Source organism: Salmo trutta, chromosome 3 (genome assembly GCF_901001165.1).
Source record: "Salmo trutta chromosome 3, fSalTru1.1, whole genome shotgun sequence".
Taxonomy (NCBI): Eukaryota; Metazoa; Chordata; class Actinopteri; order Salmoniformes; family Salmonidae; genus Salmo; species Salmo trutta.
In genome coordinates, this window is record NC_042959.1 from 64,502,649 (window position 1) to 64,521,907 (window position 19,259).

Genomic DNA, 19,259 nt, shown 5'->3' on the forward strand with positions numbered 1-19,259 from the left:
CAAGAGATGACAAGGTTAAAGAAAATAGTTGGTGAGATTAGAGAAGACAACATATCCTTGACACAATTCTAGTATTAATACCCATGGCATTGCAGAGCCTGAGGTAGAAGTTGACCTTAACCACAGACCTAAAATCAGATTACTCTAACCCCAACCCTTATCTTAACTAGAGGGATAATAAAAGATCTGACCCTGTATCAGTGGTAAAGGTGAACTCCTCCCACAAGACATCAGTATAAAGGGTTGTATATGAAGGTTCACCTGGTGTCCTGAAGGTGGCGCTGTGTGTCTCACTAGAAGTTGCCCCCCTCCAGGGAGAACTTAGACAGGGCCTGCTGCAGCCTGTGGTGCTCCTCCTCAACACTCTGATGGAGTAAGATCAACAGTTAAATGCTGAATCACACACACACACACACACACACACACTTCACCCCTCTGTTTCCGCCATCCCTTCCTTTCATAATCTTCTTTCCCTTTTGTGGGTGCTCTTGTGACATCACACAGCTAGCTGCAGACAAAGGCCATTGTCCCAGAACTCCAATTTCACATAGACATTTCAGTAACAATAGCAACAGAGCAGCACAAGCCCTGGTGCAGTGATTTTCTCTGTCTTTCTCTTCTATGCTGCTGTTTGTCCCCATCTGTCCTCCTTGGTTCCCTCCTTTTATGCTTCAGTCATCCTTTGCAACCCCATTACTCAATTCTCAACAACTCTCTTTCTGCCACCCTTCCTTCCTTCCTTCCCTCCTTCTCTCACCTGCAGTCTCTTCAGCTGTACCTCCAGACTCTGCAGTTTCCGGCGCACCTCCTCCATCCTCTCCTGGGACAGAACCAAAGGAGCGCTGATCCCTCCCTCCTCGTCTATCTTCATCCCTCCACCCTCTCCTCCTCCTCCCTCCTCCTCCCCTTGCAGTCCTTGGTCCTGGCTCTCTGGCCCCTCCCTTCCATTCTGCTCATCAGGCTGTGAGTCGTCTGATAGGCTGATGCTGCCAACCAATAGTCTCTTGAGGGACATGACTGTGGGAGGAGACAGGAAGAGTTGATGTATGACATGACAGTAAGAGGAACATCAGTGAAAATGGTAAATGCTTGGACCAATCAAATAAACCCACTTACCTTCATTTAACGCGCTATTGGCCACTTTCACCTGATCGCTGTTGCTGTGGCCAATCAAGTCGAAGCCTTTGTCCGAGAGGTAATCAATCAGAGAATGACGAGAGTCCACAGACTTCATCTCATCAGTCAGGCTGTCCTTATCTCGTTCTATAGACACAGGAACAGTCTTGTTAGTAACACAGTAACAGTAAAAACACAGGAACAATCTTGGCAGTAACAGTAAAAACACAGGAACAATCTTGGCAGTAACAGTAAAAACACAGAAACAGTCTTGGCAGTAACAGTAAAAACACAGGAACAATCTTGGCAGTAACAGTAAAAACACAGAAACAGTCTTGGCAGTAACAGTAAAAACACAGGAACAATCTTGGCAGTAACAGTAAAAACACAGGAACAATCTTGGCAGTAACAGTAAAAACACAGAAACAGTCTTGGCAGTAACAGTAAAGACACAGGAACAGTCTTGGCAGTAACAGTAAAGACACAGGAACAGTCTTGGCAGTAACAGTAAAGACACAGGAACAGTCTTGGCGGTAACAGTAAAAACACAGGAACAGTCTTGGTAGTAATGCAGTAACAGTAAAGACACAGGAACAGTCTTGGTAGTAACACAGTAACAGTAGAAACACAGGAACAGTCTTGGTAGTAATGCAGTAAAAACACAGTAACAATCTTGGCAGTAACAGTAAAAACACAGAAACAGTCTTGGCAGTAACAGTAAAAACACAGAAACAATCTTGGCAGTAACAGTAAAAACACAGAAACAGTCTTGGCAGTAACGCAGTAACAGTAGAAACACAGGAACAGTCTTGGTAGTAATGCAGTAACAGTAAAAACACAGGAACAGTCTTGGTAGTAACGCAGTAACAGTAGAAACACAGGAACAGTCTTGGTAGTAATGCAGTAACAGTAAAGACACAGGAACAGTCTTGGTAGTAATGCAGTAACAGTAAAGACACAGGAACAGTCTTGGTAGTAATGCAGTAACAGTAAAGACACAGGAACAGTCTTGGTAGTAATGCAGTAACAGTAGAAACACAGGAACAGTCTTGGTAGTAATGCAGTAACAGTAGAAACACAGGAACAGTCTTGGTAGTAATGCAGTAAAAACACAGGAACAGTCTTGGCAGTAACGCAGTAACAGTAAAAACACAGGAACAGTCTTGGTAGTAACGCAGTAACAGTAAAAACACAGCAACAGTCTTGGCAGTAACGCAGTAACAGTAAAAACACAGGAACAGTCTTGGTAGTAACGCAGTAACAGTAGAAACACAGGAACAGTCTTGGCAGTAACAGTAAAAACACAGGAACAGTCTTGGTAGTAACGCAGTAACAGTAGAAACACAGGAACAGTCTTGGTAGTAATGCAGTAAAAACACAGGAACAGTCTTGGCAGTAACAGTAAAAACACAGGAACAGTCTTGGTAGTAATGCAGTAACAGTAGAAACACAGGAACAGTCTTGGTAGTAACGCAGTAACAGTAGAAACACAGGAACAGTCTTGGTAGTAACGCAGTAACAGTAGGAACACAGGAACAGTCTTGGTAGAAACGCAGTAACAGTAAAAACACAGGAACAGTCTTGGTAGTAATGCAGTAACAGTAAAGACACAGGAACAGTCTTGGTAGTTACGCAGTAACAGTAAAAACACAGTAACAGTCTTGGTAGTAATGCAGTAACAGTAAAAACACAGGAACAGTCTTGGCAGTAATGCAGCAACAGTAAAAACACAGTAACAGTCTTGGCAGTAATGCAGTAACAGTAGAAACACAGGAACAGTCTTGGTAGTAACGCAGTAACAGTAGAAACACAGGAACAGTCTTGGCAGTAACAGTAAAAACACAGGAACAGTCTTGGTAGTAACGCAGTAACAGTAGAAACACAGGAACAGTCTTGGTAGTAATGCAGTAAAAACACAGGAACAGTCTTGGCAGTAACAGTAAAAACACAGGAACAGTCTTGGTAGTAATGCAGTAACAGTAGAAACACAGGAACAGTCTTGGTAGTAACGCAGTAACAGTAGAAACACAGGAACAGTCTTGGTAGTAACGCAGTAACAGTAGGAACACAGGAACAGTCTTGGTAGAAACGCAGTAACAGTAAAAACACAGGAACAGTCTTGGTAGTAATGCAGTAACAGTAAAGACACAGGAACAGTCTTGGTAGTTACGCAGTAACAGTAAAAACACAGTAACAGTCTTGGTAGTAATGCAGCAACAGTAAAAACACAGTAACAGTCTTGGCAGTAATGCAGTAACAGTAGAAACACAGGAACAGTCTTGGTAGTAATGCAGTAACAGTAAAAACACAGGAACAGTCTTGGTAGTAACGCAGTAACAGTAAAAACACAGGAACAGTCTTGGCAGTAACGCAGTAACAGTAAAAACACAGGAACAGTCTTGGCAGTAACGCAGTAACAGTAAAAACACAGGAACAGTCTTGGCAGTAACGCAGTAACAGTAAAAACACAGGAACAGTCTTGGTAGTAACACAGTAACAGTAAAAACACAGGAACAGTCTTGGTAGTAACGCAGTAACAGTAAAAACACAGGAACAGTCTTGGTAGTAACGCAGTAACAGTAAAAACACAGTAACAGTCTTGGTAGTAACGCAGTAACAGTAAAAACACAGGAACAGTCTTGGTAGTAACGCAGTAACAGTAAAAACACAGTAACAGTCTTGGTAGTAACGCAGTAACAGTAAAAACACAGTAACAGTCTTGGTAGTAACGCAGTAACAGTAAAAACACAGTAACAGTCTTGGTAGTAACGCAGTAACAGTAAAAACACAGGAACAGTCTTGGTAGTAATGCAGTAACAGTAGAAACACAGGAACAGTCTTGGTAGTAATGCAGTAACAGTAAAAACACAGGAACAGTCTTGGTAGTAATGCAGTAACAGTAGAAACACAGGAACAGTCTTGGTAGTAATGCAGTAACAGTAGAAACACAGGAACAGTCTTGCTAGTAATGCAGTAAAAACACAGGAACAGTCTTGGCAGTAATGCAGTAACAGTAGAAACACAGGAACAGTCTTGGTAGTAATGCAGTAACAGTAGAAACACAGGAACAGTCTTGCTAGTAATGCAGTAAAAACACAGGAACAGTCTTGGTAGTAATGCAGTAACAGTGGAAACACAGGAACAGTCTTGGTAGTAATGCAGTAACAGTAGAAACACAGGAACAGTCTTGCTAGTAATGCAGTAAAAACACAGGAACAGTCTTGGTAGTAACGCAGTAACAGTAAAAACACAGCAACAGTCTTGGTAGTAACGCAGTAACAGTAAAAACACAGCAACAGTCTTGGTAGTAACGCAGTAACAGTAAAAACACAGTAACAGTCTTGGTAGTAACGCAGTAACAGTAAAAACACAGCAACAGTCTTGGCAGTAACGCAGTAACAGTAAAAACACAGGAACAGTCTTGGTAGTAATGCAGTAACAGTAAAAACACAGTAACAGTCTTGGTAGTAATGCAGTAACAGTAAAGACACAGGAACAGTCTTGGTAGTAATGCAGTAACAGTAGGAACACAGGAACAGTCTTGGTAGTAATGCAGTAACAGTAGGAACACAGGAACAGTCTTGGTAGTAATGCAGTAACAGTAGGAACACAGGAACAGTCTTGGTAGTAATGCAGTAACAGTAGAAACACAGGAACAGTCTTGGCAGTAATGCAGTAACAGTAAAGACACAGGAACAGTCTTGGTAGTAATGCAGTAACAGTAGGAACACAGGAACAGTCTTGGTAGTAATGCAGTAACAGTAAAGACACAGGAACAGTCTTGGTAGTAATGCAGTAACAGTAGGAACACAGGAACAGTCTTGGTAGTAATGCAGTAACAGTAGGAACACAGGAACAGTCTTGGTAGTAATGCAGTAACAGTAGGAACACAGGAACAGTCTTGGTAGTAACGCAGTAACAGTAAAAACTAAAACATCAGTAATAACACCATTAACAATTACATTATCAACATCTAGAAGTTCAATGGCTTGAAAGAGGTGCTTTGTTGTCTGTTCTCACCAATGCTGTTTTTCAACAAGACTCCTCCATTTTCAGTGGGGCTGAGAGGGGGTTGAGGAAACCTGAAAGAAAGAGAAAGCGAGAAAGAAATGTGATCGGCGGCAGGTAGGCTAGTGGTTAAGAGCGCTGGGCCAGTAACCGAAAGGTCGCTGGTTCGAATCCTCACGCCGACTACGTGAAAAATCTGTCGATGTACCCTTGAGCAAGGCACTTAACCCTAATTGCTCCTTTAAGTCACTCTGGATAAGAGCGTCTGCTAAATGACTAAAATGTGAAATGTGATCAGTGGTCAGAGGACTGGCTTATAACAGTGCACACTCAGAGCTGTGTTGACTCACGTGGTGGGGCTGTATGGGTTTCCTCCTCCTCCAGTTAAGATGCTGTTTCCTCTCTTCAGGTCAGATGGAGGTCCTGTCTTCTTCAGCTCATCTACCGCCATCTTGATCACATCTGTCCAGCTTCACACAACAAAGCCACATCACCACTACACTTGGTGCTTCGTCTTGATCTTCATATCTTCCACCTCTCCTCCTCCCTCCCCATAAATCTCTCTCCTCTCCCCCACTCACTTCTCCCTCTCCCCTCCCAATCCCCTTCTCTCCTCGTCTCCTCTCCCAATCCCCTTCTCTCCTCCTCTCCTCTTCCCAAACCCTTCTCTCCCACACTCACTTCTCCCTCTCCCCTCCCAATCCCCTTCTCTCCTCCTCTCCTCTCCCCTCCCAATCCCCTTCTCTCCTCGTCTCCTCTCCCCTCCCAATCCCCTTCTCTCCTCGTCTCCTCTCCCCTCCCAATCCCCTTCTCTCCTCGTCTCCTCTCCCCTCCCCAAACCCTTCTCTCCCACACTCACTTCTTCCTCTCCCCAACAGATTGAGCCACCAGTTCGTAGATCTGAGCCCCGCTGTCCCAGGTGAAGATCACGTAGAAGGCCTTACGGTCTGACAGAGGGACAGAAGAGAGGGGGATTGAGCTGACATATTCCTGCAAGGTGTTTGTTTGTGCGTGCAGCGCCATGTTAATGATGTTGTGTTTTGTTGAATACCAAATATGGCAGGTGTTGTTGTTGTGGGGGGAGGCCGGAGACAGATGCTCTTTTTGGAAGTGGGTTGCTCTTTTGACTCTTACATGGATCAGGCCCTGTGCTGTCAAGTTTCTGAAATACCAGCCTCTTGAGTCATGCCTGAACAGCCTTTGGACGTGTACATAGGCTAACAGTGCATGGCCATCAGATTGGAGGACTGCATGGGAAAAAGGCAAAGCAGCTAGCAAGGTGCTGCTCTTTGTCATGGACAGCCAAGCTGTATGGAGAAGGTGCTTTGACACTACGTGTGTCCATGTATCTGTGAACCTTTGAAATGTTTGAATCCTTCGGGACTGTAATGTGATTTGTGCATTAAAATGAAGTATTTAAAGATGTGCGCGTCTCACCTGTGGCCACCTCTCGGAGGAAGGCAGAGTCGAGTTTGATGATAGGGCTGAGCATCTGCTTGCCCTCCTGAACAGCGATGTTACTCTTACTCTGACACTTCAACACCATCTTATCATCCTGCTTCTGTAACAGCACCAACAGGTCCCCCAGCAACACACACTGCACTTCTGAGAGGGGGACAGGAACAGGGTGGAGGAGAGTGGGACAGGAACATGGTGGAGAGGAGAGGAGGAGGAGGAGAGTGGGACAGGAACAGGGTGGAGAGGAGAGGAGGAGGAGAGTGGGACAGGAACATGGTGGGGTGGAGAGGAGAGGAGGAGGAGAGGGGGGCAGGAACAGGGTGGAGAGGAGAGGAGGAGGAGAGTGGGACAGGAACAGGGTGGAGAGGAGAGGAGGAGGAGAGTGGGACAGGAACAGGGTGGAGAGGAGAGGAGGAGGAGAGTGGGACAGGAACAGGGTGGAGAGGAGAGGAGGAGAGTGGGACAGGAACAGGGTGGAGAGGAGAGGAGGAGAGTGGGACAGGAACATGGTGGAGAGGAGAGGAGGAGGAGAGTGGGACAGGAACAGGGTGGAGAGGAGAGGAGGAGGAGAGTGGGACAGGAACAGGGTGGAGAGGAGGAGGAAAGTGGGACAGGAACATGGTGGAGAGGAGAGGAGAGGAGGAGAGGGGGGCAGGAACAGGGTGGAGAGGAGAGGAGGAGGAGAGTGGGACAGGAACAGGGTGGAGAGGAGAGGAGGAGGAGAGTGGGACAGGAACAGGGTGGAGAGGAGAGGAAAAGGAGAGTGGGACAGGAACAGGGTGGAGAGGAGAGGAGGAGGAGAGTGGGGCAAGAACAGGGTGGAGAGGAGAGGAGGAGAGTGGGACAGGAACAGGGTGGAGAGGAGAGGAGGAGAGGGGGACAGGAACAGGGTGGAGAGGAGAGGAGGAGGAGAGTGGGACAGGAACAGGGTGGAGAGGAGAGGAGGAGGAGGAGAGTGGGACAGGAACAGGGTGGAGAGGAGAGGAGGAGGAGGAGAGGGGGGCAGGAACAGGGTAGAGAGGAGAGGAGGAGGAGAGTGGGACAGGAACAGGGTGGAGAGGAGAGGAGGAGAGTGGGACAGGAACAGGGTGGAGAGGAGAGGAGGAGGAGAGTGGGACAGGAACAGGGTGGAGAGGAGAGGAGGAGGAGAGTGGGACAGGAACAGGGTGGAGAGGAGAGGAGGAGAGTGGGACAGGAACAGGGTGGAGAGGAGAGGAGGAGGAGGAGAGGGGGGCAGGAACAGGGTGGAGAGGAGAGGAGGAGGAGAGTGGGACAGGAACAGGGTGGAGAGGAGAGGAGGAGGAGGAGAGGGGGGCAGGAACAGGGTGGAGAGGAGAGGAGGAGGAGGAGAGGGGGGCAGGAACAGGGTGGAGAGGAGAGGAGGAGGGAGAGTGGGACAGGAACAGGGTGGAGAGGAGAGGAGGAGGAGAGGGGGCAGGAACAGGGTAGAGAGGAGAGGAGGAGGAGAGTGGGACAGGAACAGGGTGGAGAGGGAGGAGGAGGAGAGTGGGACAGGAACAGGGTGGAGAGGAGAGGAGGAGGAGAGTGGGACAGGAACAGGGTGGAGAGGAGAGGAGGAGGAGAGTGGGACAGGAACAGGGTGGAGAGGAGAGGAGGAGGAGAGTGGGACAGGAACAGGGTGGAGAGGAGAGGAGGAGGAGAGTGGGGACAGGAACAGGGTGGAGAGGAGAGGAGGAGGAGAGTGGGACAGGAACAGGGTGGAGAGGAGAGGAGGAGGAGGAGAGTGGGACAGGAACAGGGTGGAGAGGAGGAGGAGGAGAGTGGGACAGGAACAGGGTGGAGAGGAGAGGAGGAGAGTGGGACAGGAAACAGGGTGGAGAGGAGAGGAGGAGGAGAGTGGGACAGGAACAGGGTGGAGAGGAGAGGAGGAGGAGAGTGGGACAGGAACAGGGTGGAGAGGAGAGGAGGAGGAGAGTGGGACAGGAACAGGGTGGAGAGGAGAGGAGGAGAGTGGGACAGGAACAGGGTGGAGAGGAGAGGAGGAGAGGGGGGCAGGAACAGGGTGGAGAGGAGAGGAGGAGAGTGGGACAGGAACAGGGTGGAGAGGAGAGGAGGAGAGGGGGGCAGGAACAGGGTGGAGAGGAGAGGAGGAGGAGGAGAGGGGGGCAGGAACAGGGTGGAGAGGAGAGGAGGAGAGTGGGACAGGAACAGGGTGGAGAGGAGAGGAGGAGAGGGGGGCAGGAACAGGGTGGAGAGGAGAGGAGGAGGAGAGAGGGGGGCAGGAACAGGGTGGAGAGGAGAGGAGGAGGAGAGTGGGACAGGAACAGGGTGGAGAGGAGAGGAGGAGGAGGAGAGGGGGGCAGGAACAGGGTGGAGAGGAGAGGAGGAGGAGGAGTGGGACAGGAACAGGGTGGAGAGGAGAGGAGGAGGAGGAGAGGGGGGGGCAGGAACAGGGTGGAGAGGAGAGAGGAGGAGGAGAGGGGGGGCAGGAACAGGGTGGAGAGGAGAGGAGGAGGAGAGTGGGACAGGAACAGGGTGGAGAGGAGAGGAGGAGGAGGGGGGTAGGAACAGGGTAGAGAGGAGAGGTGGAGGAGAGTGGGACAGGAACAGGGTGGAGAGGAGAGGAGGAGGAGAGTGGGACAGGAACAGGGTGGAGAGGAGAGGAGGAGGAGAGTGGGACAGGAACAGGGTGGAGAGGAGAGGAGGAGGAGAGTGGGACAGGAACAGGGTGGAGAGGAGAGGAGGAGGAGAGTGGGGACAGGAACAGGGTGGAGAGGAGAGGAGGAGGAGGAGAGGGGGACAGGAACAGGGTGGAGAGGAGAGGAGGAGGAGGAGAGTGGGACGGAACGGGTGGAGAGGAGAGGAGGAGGAGAGTGGGACAGGAACAGGGTGGAGAGGAGAGGAGGAGGAGGAGAGAGGGGGGCAGGAACAGGGTGGAGAGGAGGAGGAGAGGGGGCAGGAACAGGGTGGAGAGGAGAGGAGGAGGAGAGTGGGACAGGAACAGGGTGGAGAGGAGGAGGAGGAGGAGAGTGGGACAGGAACAGGGTGGAGAGGAGAGGAGGAGGAGAGTGGGGCAGGAACAGGGTGGAGAGGAGAGGAGGAGGAGAGTGGGACAGGAACATGGTGGAGAGGAGAGGAGGGGGAGGAGAGGGGGGGAGGAACATGGTGGAGAGGAGAGGAGGAGGAGAGTGGGACAGGAACAGGGTGGAGAGGAGAGGAGGAAGAGAGTGGGACAGGAACAGGGTGGAGAGGAGAGGAGGAGGAGAGTGGGACAGGAACAGGGTAGAGAGGAGAGGAGGAGAGTGGGACAGGAACAGGGTGGAGAGGAGAGGAGGAGGAGAGGGGGGCAGGAACAGGGTGGAGAGGAGAGGAGGAGGAGAGTGGGACAGGAACAGGGTGGAGAGGAGAGGAGGAGGAGAGTGGGACAGGAACAGGGTGGAGAGGAGAGGAGGAGGAGGAGAGGGGGGCAGGAACAGGGTGGAGAGGAGAGGAGGAAGAGAGTGGGACAGGAACAGGGTGGAGAGGAGAGGAGGAGGAGAGTGGGACAGGATCAGGGTGGAGAGGAGAGGAGGAGGAGAGTGGGACAGGAACAGGGTAGAGAGGAGAGGAGGAGAGGGGGGCAGGAACAGGGTGGAGAGGAGAGGAGAAGAGGGGGGCAGGAACAGGGTGGGAGGGGAGGAGGAGGAGGAGAGGGGGTCAGGAACAGGGTGGAGAGGAGAGGAGGAGAGTGGGACAGGAACAGGGTGGAGAGGAGAGGAGGAGAGGGGGGCAGGAACAGGGTGGAGAGGAGAGGAGGAGGAGGAGAGGGGGGCAGGAACAGGGTGGAGAGGAGAGGAGGAGGAGAGTGGGACAGGAACAGGGTGGAGAGGAGAGGAGGAGGAGAGTGGGACAGGAACAGGGTGGAGAGGAGAGGAGGAGGAGGAGAGGGGGGCAGGAACAGGGTGGAGAGGAGAGGAGGAGGAGGAGAGGGGGGCAGGAACAGGGTGGAGAGGAGAGGAGGAGGAGAGTGGGACAGGAACAGGGTGGAGAGGAGGAGAGTGGGGCAGGAACAGGGTGGAGAGGAGAGGAGGAGGAGAGTGGGACAGGAACAGGGTAGAGAGGAGAGGAGGAGAGGGGGGCAGGAACAGGGTAGAGAGGAGAGGAGGAGGAGAGTGGGACAGGAACAGGGTGGAGAGGAGAGGAGGAGGAGAGTGGGACAGGAACAGGGTGGAGAGGAGAGGAGGAGGAGAGTGGGGACAGGCACAGGGTGGAGAGGAGAGGAGGAGGAGAGTGGGACAGGAACAGGGTGGAGAGGAGAGGAGGAGGAGAGTGGGACAGGAACAGGGTGGAGAGGAGAGGAGGAGGAGGAGAGGGGGACAGGAACAGGGTGGAGAGGAGAGGAGGAGGAGGAGAGTGGGACAGGAACAGGGTGGAGAGGAGAGGAGGAGGAGAGTGGGACAGGAACAGGGTGGAGAGGAGAGGAGGAGGAGGAGAGGGGGGCAGGAACAGGGTGGAGAGGAGGAGGAGAGGGGGCAGGAACAGGGTGGAGAGGAGAGGAGGAGGAGAGTGGGACAGGAACAGGGTGGAGAGGAGAGGAGGAGGAGAGTGGGACAGGAACAGGGTGGAGAGGAGAGGAGGAGGAGAGTGGGGCAGGAACAGGGTGGAGAGGAGAGGAGGAGGAGAGTGGGACAGGAACATGGTGGAGAGGAGAGGAGGGGGAGGAGAGGGGGGGAGGAACATGGTGGAGAGGAGAGGAGGAGGAGAGTGGGACAGGATCAGGGTGGAGAGGAGAGGAGGAGGAGAGTGGGACAGGAACAGGGTGGAGAGGAGAGGAGGAGGAGAGTGGGACAGGAACAGGGTAGAGAGGAGAGGAGGAGAGTGGGACAGGAACAGGGTGGAGAGGAGAGGAGGAGGAGGAGAGGGGGGCAGGAACAGGGTGGAGAGGAGAGGAGGAGGAGAGTGGGACAGGAACAGGGTGGAGAGGAGAGGAGGAGGAGAGTGGGACAGGAACAGGGTGGAGAGGAGAGGAGGAGGAGGAGAGGGGGGCAGGAACAGGGTGGAGAGGAGAGGAGGAAGAGAGTGGGACAGGAACAGGGTGGAGAGGAGAGGAGGAGGAGAGTGGGACAGGAACAGGGTGGAGAGGAGAGGAGGAGGAGAGTGGGACAGGAACAGGGTAGAGAGGAGAGGAGGAGAGGGGGGCAGGAACAGGGTGGAGAGGAGAGGAGAAGAGGGGGGCAGGAACAGGGTGGGAGGGGAGGAGGAGGAGGAGAGGGGGTCAGGAACAGGGTGGAGAGGAGAGGAGGAGAGTGGGACAGGAACAGGGTGGAGAGGAGAGGAGGAGAGGGGGGCAGGAACAGGGTGGAGAGGAGAGGAGGAGGAGGAGAGGGGGGCAGGAACAGGGTGGAGAGGAGAGGAGGAGGAGAGTGGGACAGGAACAGGGTGGAGAGGAGAGGAGGAGGAGAGTGGGACAGGAACAGGGTGGAGAGGAGGAGAGTGGGACAGGAACAGGGTGGAGAGGAGAGGAGGAGGAGGAGAGGGGGGCAGGAACAGGGTGGAGAGGAGAGGAGGAGGAGAGTGGGACAGGAACAGGGTGGAGAGGAGGAGAGTGGGGCAGGAACAGGGTGGAGAGGAGAGGAGGAGGAGAGTGGGACAGGAACAGGGTAGAGAGGAGAGGAGGAGAGTGGGACAGGAACAGGGTGGAGAGGAGAGGAGGAGAGGGGGGCAGGAACAGGGTGGAGAGGAGAGGAGGAGGAGGAGAGGGGGCAGGAACAGGGTGGAGAGGAGAGGAGGAGGAGAGTGGGACAGGAACAGGGTGGAGAGGAGGAGGAGAGTGGGACAGGAACAGGGTGGAGAGGAGAGGAGGAGGAGGAGAAGGGGGCAGGAACAGGGTGGAGAGGAGAGGAGGAGGAGGAGAGGGGGGCAGGAACAGGGTGGAGAGGAGAGGAGGAGGAGAGTGGGACAGGAACAGGGTGGAGAGGAGAGGAGGAGGAGAGTGGGACAGGAACAGGGTGGAGAGGAGAGGAGGAGGAGGAGAGGGGGACAGGAACAGGTTGGAGAGGAGAGGAGGAGAGGGGGGCAGGAACAGGGTGGAGAGGAGAGGAGGAGGGAGAGTGGGACAGGAACAGGGTGGAGAGGAGAGGAGGAGGAGGAGAGGGGGGCAGGAACAGGGTGGAGAGGAGAGGAGGAGGAGAGTGGGGCAGGAACAGGGTGGAGAGGAGAGGAGGAGGAGAGTGGGACAGGAACAGGGTGGAGAGGAGAGGAGGAGGAGAGTGGGACAGGAACAGGGTGGAGAGGAGAGGAGGAGGAGAGTGGACAGGAACAGGGTGGAGAGGAGAGGAGGAGGAGGAGAGGGGGGCAGGAACAGGGTGGAGAGGAGAGGAGGAGGAGAGTGGGGCAGGAACAGGTGGAGAGGAGAGGAGGAGGAGAGTGGGACAAGAACAGGGTGGAGAGGAGAGGAGGAGGAGAGTGGGACAGGAACAGGGTGGAGAGGAGGAGAGTTGGGCAGGAACAGGGTGGAGAGGAGAGGAGGAGGAGAGTGGGGCAGGAACAGGGTGGAGAGGAGGAGGAGAGTGGGACAGGAACATGGTGGAGAGGAGAGGAGGAGGAGAGTGGGGCAGGAACAGGGTGGAGAGGAGGAGGAGAGTGGGACAGGAACAGGGTGGAGAGGAGAGGAGGAGGAGGAGAGGGGGGCAGGAACAGGGTGGAGAGGAGAGGAGGAGGAGGAGAGGGGGGCAGGAACAGGGTGGAGAGGAGAGGAGGAGGAGAGTGGGACAGGAACAGGGTGGAGAGGAGGAGGAGAGTGGGACAGGAACATGGTGGAGAGGAGAGGAGGAGGAGGAGAGGGGGGCAGGAACAGGGTGGAGAGGAGAGGAGGAGGAGAGTGGGACAGGAACAGGGTGGAGAGGAGAGGAGGAGAGTGGGACAGGAACAGGGTGGAGAGGAGAGGAGGAGGAGGAGAGGGGGGCAGGAACAGGGTGGAGAGGAGAGGAGGAGGAGAGTGGGGCAGGAACAGGGTGGAGAGGAGAGGAGGAGGAGAGTGGGACAGGAACAGGGTGGAGAGGAGAGGAGGAGGAGAGTGGGACAGGAACAGGGTGGAGAGGAGAGGAGGAGGAGAGTGGGACAGGAACAGGGTGGAGAGGAGAGGAGGAGGAGAGTGGGACAGGAACAGGGTGGAGAGGAGAGGAGGAGGAGAGTGGGACAGGAACAGGGTGGAGAGGAGAGGAGGAGGAGGAGAGGGGGGCAGGAACAGGGTGGAGAGGAGAGGAGGAGGAGAGTGGGGCAGGAACAGGGTGGAGAGGAGGAGAGTGGGGCAGGAACAGGGTGGAGAGGAGAGGAGGAGGAGAGTGGGGCAGGAACAGGGTGGAGAGGAGGAGTGGGGCAGGAAGTAAACAGCAGAAGAACAACAGCTTGGGTTTGTGTAAAATGAAATCAGACAGACGATTGGTTGATACATCAAAACAAACTAATGTTTGTAGAGTTGATAGTGCACCTAAAGTTTTCTCCTTGGTCACTCTCCAGGTCAGAGGCCCCTCATAGATCATCCTTCTCTGGGCCAGGTCAAGGTACTGAGAGAGAAGAGAACAATAGAGACTGATAAAGAATGAGAGAACAGGACAACTGTAGAAAGGATAGCATGAAGAGCACTGGACCACACTACAAGAAGCCCTCACTATGGTCAGTCACCTTGTACTCCAGGTACAGCTCATTACTGGGTTTGAGTCCTGAGGTGTCCAGCCTGCGCTGGTAGTCTTTCAGGGTCTGGAGGGAGAGAGAGAAATCATTTCTACTTTCCCTCAGACACTTGTTGTTGTTGTAATAGTAGTGTGTGTCTCACCAGCAGGTTCTCCATCTGTTTGACCTCCTCGTTGACGTGGTTGAGGATCTTCTTACAGCACTCTGCACTCTGCTGAATACTCTCCTTCTCCAAGGTGTCCTCTACAGGAATACACACAACACATGTCACAACACACACACTCTCTCTGTTTATCTGAATGAGAGCAGCGAAGGACACACACAGACCTGTGCACTTGGCGATGTTTTCCAGCAGCAGGGGGTATTTGGTGAGCCTCTGCATCTCAGTGGGGATGATGTCCTTCAGCTGCAGCCTACGACACTGAGGCCTACTCTCTGCCTCCAGTATGAAGGAGTTGAAACGAGGGTCTTTCTTCTGTCTCATCTTCAGCTGTTCCAGGGCCCACGTCTGGTGACTACAGAACCTAGACGTCAGCTTCTGAAACCACTCACCCTCCGTCCCTCCAAACTAGACAGAGAGAGAAAGTGAGAGAGGGAGAGATTAAAAGCTTTCTTCAGGGATCCATTTCCATAAGTATCCACTTCATATACGGGATGATGGGGTTAGGCTGAGATGGGGTGAGGGGCACAGAGAGAGGGGGGTGAGAGGCACAGACAGGGGGTTATGGAAGGTGACCTGTTCCTTACCCTGTTGAGTAACGTGGTTCCGATGGCCTTGACGATGAAATTGTGCTGACGCAGCTTTTTCAGGTGCTCATAGAAAGCATCTGCACAAAAACACACAGGGAGCACAGAGGTTGGACTGGGGTAGATTTATGGTTGGGTTATTATGGTCAGACTGAGGCCAATTTATGGTTGGGTTATAGTTACACTAGGGTTCATATACTGGTGACGAGGGAAAAATATCAAAACATTTAAATATCAGGATATAATTTTGGAAGATATGCCGGTATCATTTTGACAGTATCACAATATTATTTGTGCAGTAGTTGCACCAAAGTTCCAGTATTTTCCCATCATAGCTTGTTCTCCATCTTCTTTTTAAATAGGGAGACAATTTGTTTTCAGCACTTTGATTTCCATGACTGATCAAAACTTGTTTTCTCATGGCTTTCTCTTGTCCTACTGCAGCAGACGTATGGTGAGCAATGCAGTATGTTTGGAACATGGAATTGCAATACAATTACAGAATCGAACCGCAAAACATAAAGAATTGTGAGAATTGCAATACATATCATATCAGAACCTAAGTATCATGGTAACATGGTATCGTGAGGTCTTGCCTACAATTTACATTGGTCAGACTGACTTCTGCCAAGATCAGAACTGTAGAAGTGCTGTTGTCGGGTAACGGTCACAGCCATGCAGTGGCAGTCATGCAGTCATACTGTGTAAGTGTGGTTGTATGTCAGGGGTTTTGTGGTTGTACTGAAGTTGAGGTTATGGTCGTCCAGTGGCAGTACATTGGTCATGTGGTTGTACTGTAGTTAGGGTTACAGTCGTCCAGTGGCAGTACATTGGTCATGTGGTTGTACTGTAGTTAGGGTTACAGTCGTCCAGTGGCAGTACATTGGTCATGTGGTTGTACTGTAGTTAGGGTTACAGTCGTCCAGTGGCAGTACATTGGTCATGTGGTCGTACTGTAGTTAGGGTTACAGTCGTCCAGTGGCAGAACATCGGTCATGTGGTTGTACTGTAGTTAGGGTTACAGTCGTCCAGTGGCAGTACATTGGTCATGTGGTTGTACTGTAGTTGAGGTTACGGTCGTCCAGTGGCAGAACATTGGTCATGTGGTTGTACTGTAGTTGGGGTTACAGTCGTCCAGTGGCAGTACATTGGTCATGTGGTCGTACTGTAGTTGGGGTTACAGTCGTCCAGTGGCAGAACATTGGTCATGTGGTTGTACTGTAGTTGAGGTTACGGTCGTCCAGTGGCAGTACATTGGTCATGTGGTTGTACTGTAGTTAGGGTTACAGTCGTCCAGTGGCAGTACATTGGTCATGTGGTTGTACTGTAGTTGAGGTTACAGTCGTCCAGTGGCAGTACATTGGTCATGTGGTTGTACTGTAGTTGAGGTTACAGTCGTCCAGTGGCAGTACATTGGTCATGTGGTTGTACTGTAGTTGGGGTTACAGTCGTCCAGTGGCAGAACATTGGTCATGTGGTTGTACTGTTGTTGAGGTTACGGTCGTCCAGTGGCAGTACATTGGTCATGTGGTTGTACTGTAGTTGGGGTTACAGTCGTCCAGTGGCAGTACATTGGTCATGTGGTTGTACTGTAGTTAGGGTTACAGTCGTCCAGTGGCAGAACATTGGTCATGTGGTTGTACTGTAGTTGAGGTTACGGTCGTCCAGTGGCAGTACATTGGTCATGTGGTTGTACTGTAGTTAGGGTTACAGTCGTCCAGTGGCAGTACATTGGTCATGTGGTTGTACTGTAGTTGGGGTTACAGTCGTCCAGTGGCAGAACATTGGTCATGTGGTTGTACTGTAGTTGAGGTTACGGTCGTCCAGTGGCAGTACATTGGTCATGTGGTTGTACTGTAGTTAGGGTTACAGTCGTCCAGTGGCAGTACATTGGTCATGTGGTTGTACTGTAGTTGAGGTTACGGTCGTCCAGTGGCAGTACATTGGTCATGTGGTTGTACTGTAGTTAGGGTTACAGTCGTCCAGTGGCAGAACATTGGTCATGAGGTTGTACTGTAGTTAGGGTTACAGTCGTCCAGTGGCAGTACATTGGTCATGTGGTTGTACTGTAGTTGAGGTTACAGTCGTCCAGTGGCAGTACATTGGTCATGTGGTTGTACTGTAGTTAGGGTTACAGTCGTCCAGTGGCAGTACATTGGTCATGTGGTTGTACTGTAGTTGAGGTTACAGTCGTCCAGTGGCAGTACATTGGTCATGTGGTTGTACTGTAGTTGAGGTTACAGTCGTCCAGTGGCAGTACATTGGTCATGTGGTTGTACTGTAGTTGGGGTTACAGTCGTCCAGTGGCAGAACATTGGTCATGTGGTTGTACTGTAGTTGGGGTTACAGTCGTCCAGTGGCAGAACATTGGTCATGTGGTTGTACTGTAGTTGGGGTTACAGTCATCCAGTGGCAGTACATTGGTCATGTGGTTGTACTGTAGTTGAGGTTACAGTCGTCCAGTGGCAGTACATTGGTCATGTGGTTGTACTGTAGTTAGGGTTACAGTCGTCCAGTGGCAGTACATTGGTCATGTGGTCGTACTGTAGTTGAGGTTACAGTCGTCCAGTGGCAGTACATTGGTCATGTGGTTGTACTGTAGTTGAGGTTACAGTCGTCCAGTGGCAGTACATTGGTCATGTGGTTGTACTGTAGTTGGGGTTACAGTCGTCCAGTGGCAGAACATTGGTCATGTGGTTGTACTGTAGTTAGGGTTACGGTCGTCCAGTGGCAGAACATTGGTCATGTGGTTGTACTGTATTTGGGGTTACAGTCGTCCAGTGGCAGAACATTGGTCATGTGGTTGTACTGTAGTTGAGGTTACGGTCGTCCAGTGGCAGTACATTGGTCATGTGGTTGTACTGTAGTTGGGGTTACAGTCGTCCAGTGGCAGAACATTGGTCATGTGGTTGTACTGTAGTTGGGGTTACAGTCGTCCAGTGGCAGAACATTGGTCATGTGGTTGTACTGTAGTTGGGGTTACAGTCGTCCAGTGGCAGTACATTGGTCATGTGGTTGTACTGTAGTTAGGGTTACAGTCGTCCAGTGGCAGAACATTGGTCATGTGGTTGTACTGTAGTTGGGGTTACAGTCGTCCAGTGGCAGTACATTGGTCATGTGGTTGTACTGTAGTTGAGGTTACGGTCGTCCAGTGGCAGTACATTGGTCATGTGGTTGTACTGTAGTTGAGGTTACGGTCGTCCAGTGGCAGTACATTGGTCATGTGGTTGTACTGTAGTTAGGGTTACAGTCGTCCAGTGGCAGAACATTGGTCATGTGGTTGTACTGTAGTTAGGGTTACAGTCGTCCAGTGGCAGTACATTGGTCATGTGGTTGTACTGTAGTTAGGGCTACAGTCGTCCAGTGGCAGTACACTGGTCATGTGGTTGTACTGTAGTTGGGGTTACAGTCGTCCAGTGGCAGAACATTGGTCATGTGGTTGTACTGTAGTTAGGGTTACAGTCGTCCAGTGGCAGTACATTGGTCATGTGGTTGTACTGTAGCGGGGGTTATGGTGATTCTACGGTCATGCAGCGGTGGGACTGTACTCACAGTGCATGTCTATGATCTCGTCCAGGCTGGGGAAGATGGTGGCCAGCTCTGTGGCGGTCATGAGTTCCTCTCTCTCCAGAGGCTTCCAGAACACGGTCTGCAGAACACTCAGCATGCGCACGTGGGCGTGCTCCGTCGCAAACAACTCTAAGAGTGAGAGAGATTACTCTAGTGTCAATTAATTCACTATATTTTGCGTCAGAATAGCAGCAGCTCATTCTTACACCGCAATTAGTTTCTTTCCTCCTCCGTTGGCTGGATTCCTCCATCCCCCACCCCTCCCCCCGTCCCTCCTCACCGTTGATGACCTCCTGCCGCTTGGTCTCCTTCTTGCTGAGGTCTTTGAGGGTGTCTGGGGGGGTGTGTTCTCTCCAGTTGGGCGGGTCCTGCTCCAGCTCCAGGAGGCGAGGGTCCTGTTCCTCCTGCTGGGGGGTGGGGCCAGAGAGGGAAAGACCTGGGAGCACACCCTCGGGGGGTAACACCCCTTCATCAACACTGATAGAAGAGAGGAGGAAGACAGGGGAGGAGGAGAGGGGCAGGTATAAGGGTATGGGGATAAAGGCTATGGGAGATAAAATGAAAAGAATCTAACGCGAAGCTAGAAAACCTGCTTGGGTTGAGAAGCATTTGGATTGGGACAGTACGCTATTGGCTGGTTCAAAGTCTATATAATCCACACACAGCACTAACATTACACTTAGTTACAGTTAGTACTGTAGCCCTGACTCTAGGAAACTAACTCTGGC

General features: G+C 52.1%; 1 protein-coding gene across 4 annotated transcripts in view; it reads right to left on the reverse strand.

Moving 5' to 3' along the window:
- LOC115183490 (rho guanine nucleotide exchange factor 1) overlaps positions 1 to 19,259 on the reverse strand; it is a 57,558-nt gene that overhangs the window by 4,231 nt on the left and 34,068 nt on the right. For all 4 annotated transcript variants that reach the window (XM_029744717.1, XM_029744708.1, XM_029744702.1 and 1 more), the window contains 14 exons: positions 18,812 to 19,008; positions 18,514 to 18,660; positions 14,962 to 15,041; positions 14,542 to 14,782; positions 14,357 to 14,457; positions 14,206 to 14,280; positions 14,012 to 14,087; positions 6,562 to 6,729; positions 5,984 to 6,071; positions 5,475 to 5,594; positions 5,137 to 5,198; positions 1,117 to 1,263; positions 758 to 1,017; positions 262 to 365 (listed from right to left, as the gene is read on the reverse strand). In XM_029744717.1, the coding sequence (XP_029600577.1) occupies positions 294 to 365; positions 758 to 1,017; positions 1,117 to 1,263; positions 5,137 to 5,198; positions 5,475 to 5,594; positions 5,984 to 6,071; positions 6,562 to 6,729; positions 14,012 to 14,087; positions 14,206 to 14,280; positions 14,357 to 14,457; positions 14,542 to 14,782; positions 14,962 to 15,041; positions 18,514 to 18,660; positions 18,812 to 19,008 (1,834 nt within the window). In that variant the 3' untranslated portion in view covers positions 262 to 293. The remainder of the gene's footprint in view (positions 1 to 261; positions 366 to 757; positions 1,018 to 1,116; positions 1,264 to 5,136; positions 5,199 to 5,474; positions 5,595 to 5,983; positions 6,072 to 6,561; positions 6,730 to 14,011; positions 14,088 to 14,205; positions 14,281 to 14,356; positions 14,458 to 14,541; positions 14,783 to 14,961; positions 15,042 to 18,513; positions 18,661 to 18,811; positions 19,009 to 19,259) is intronic.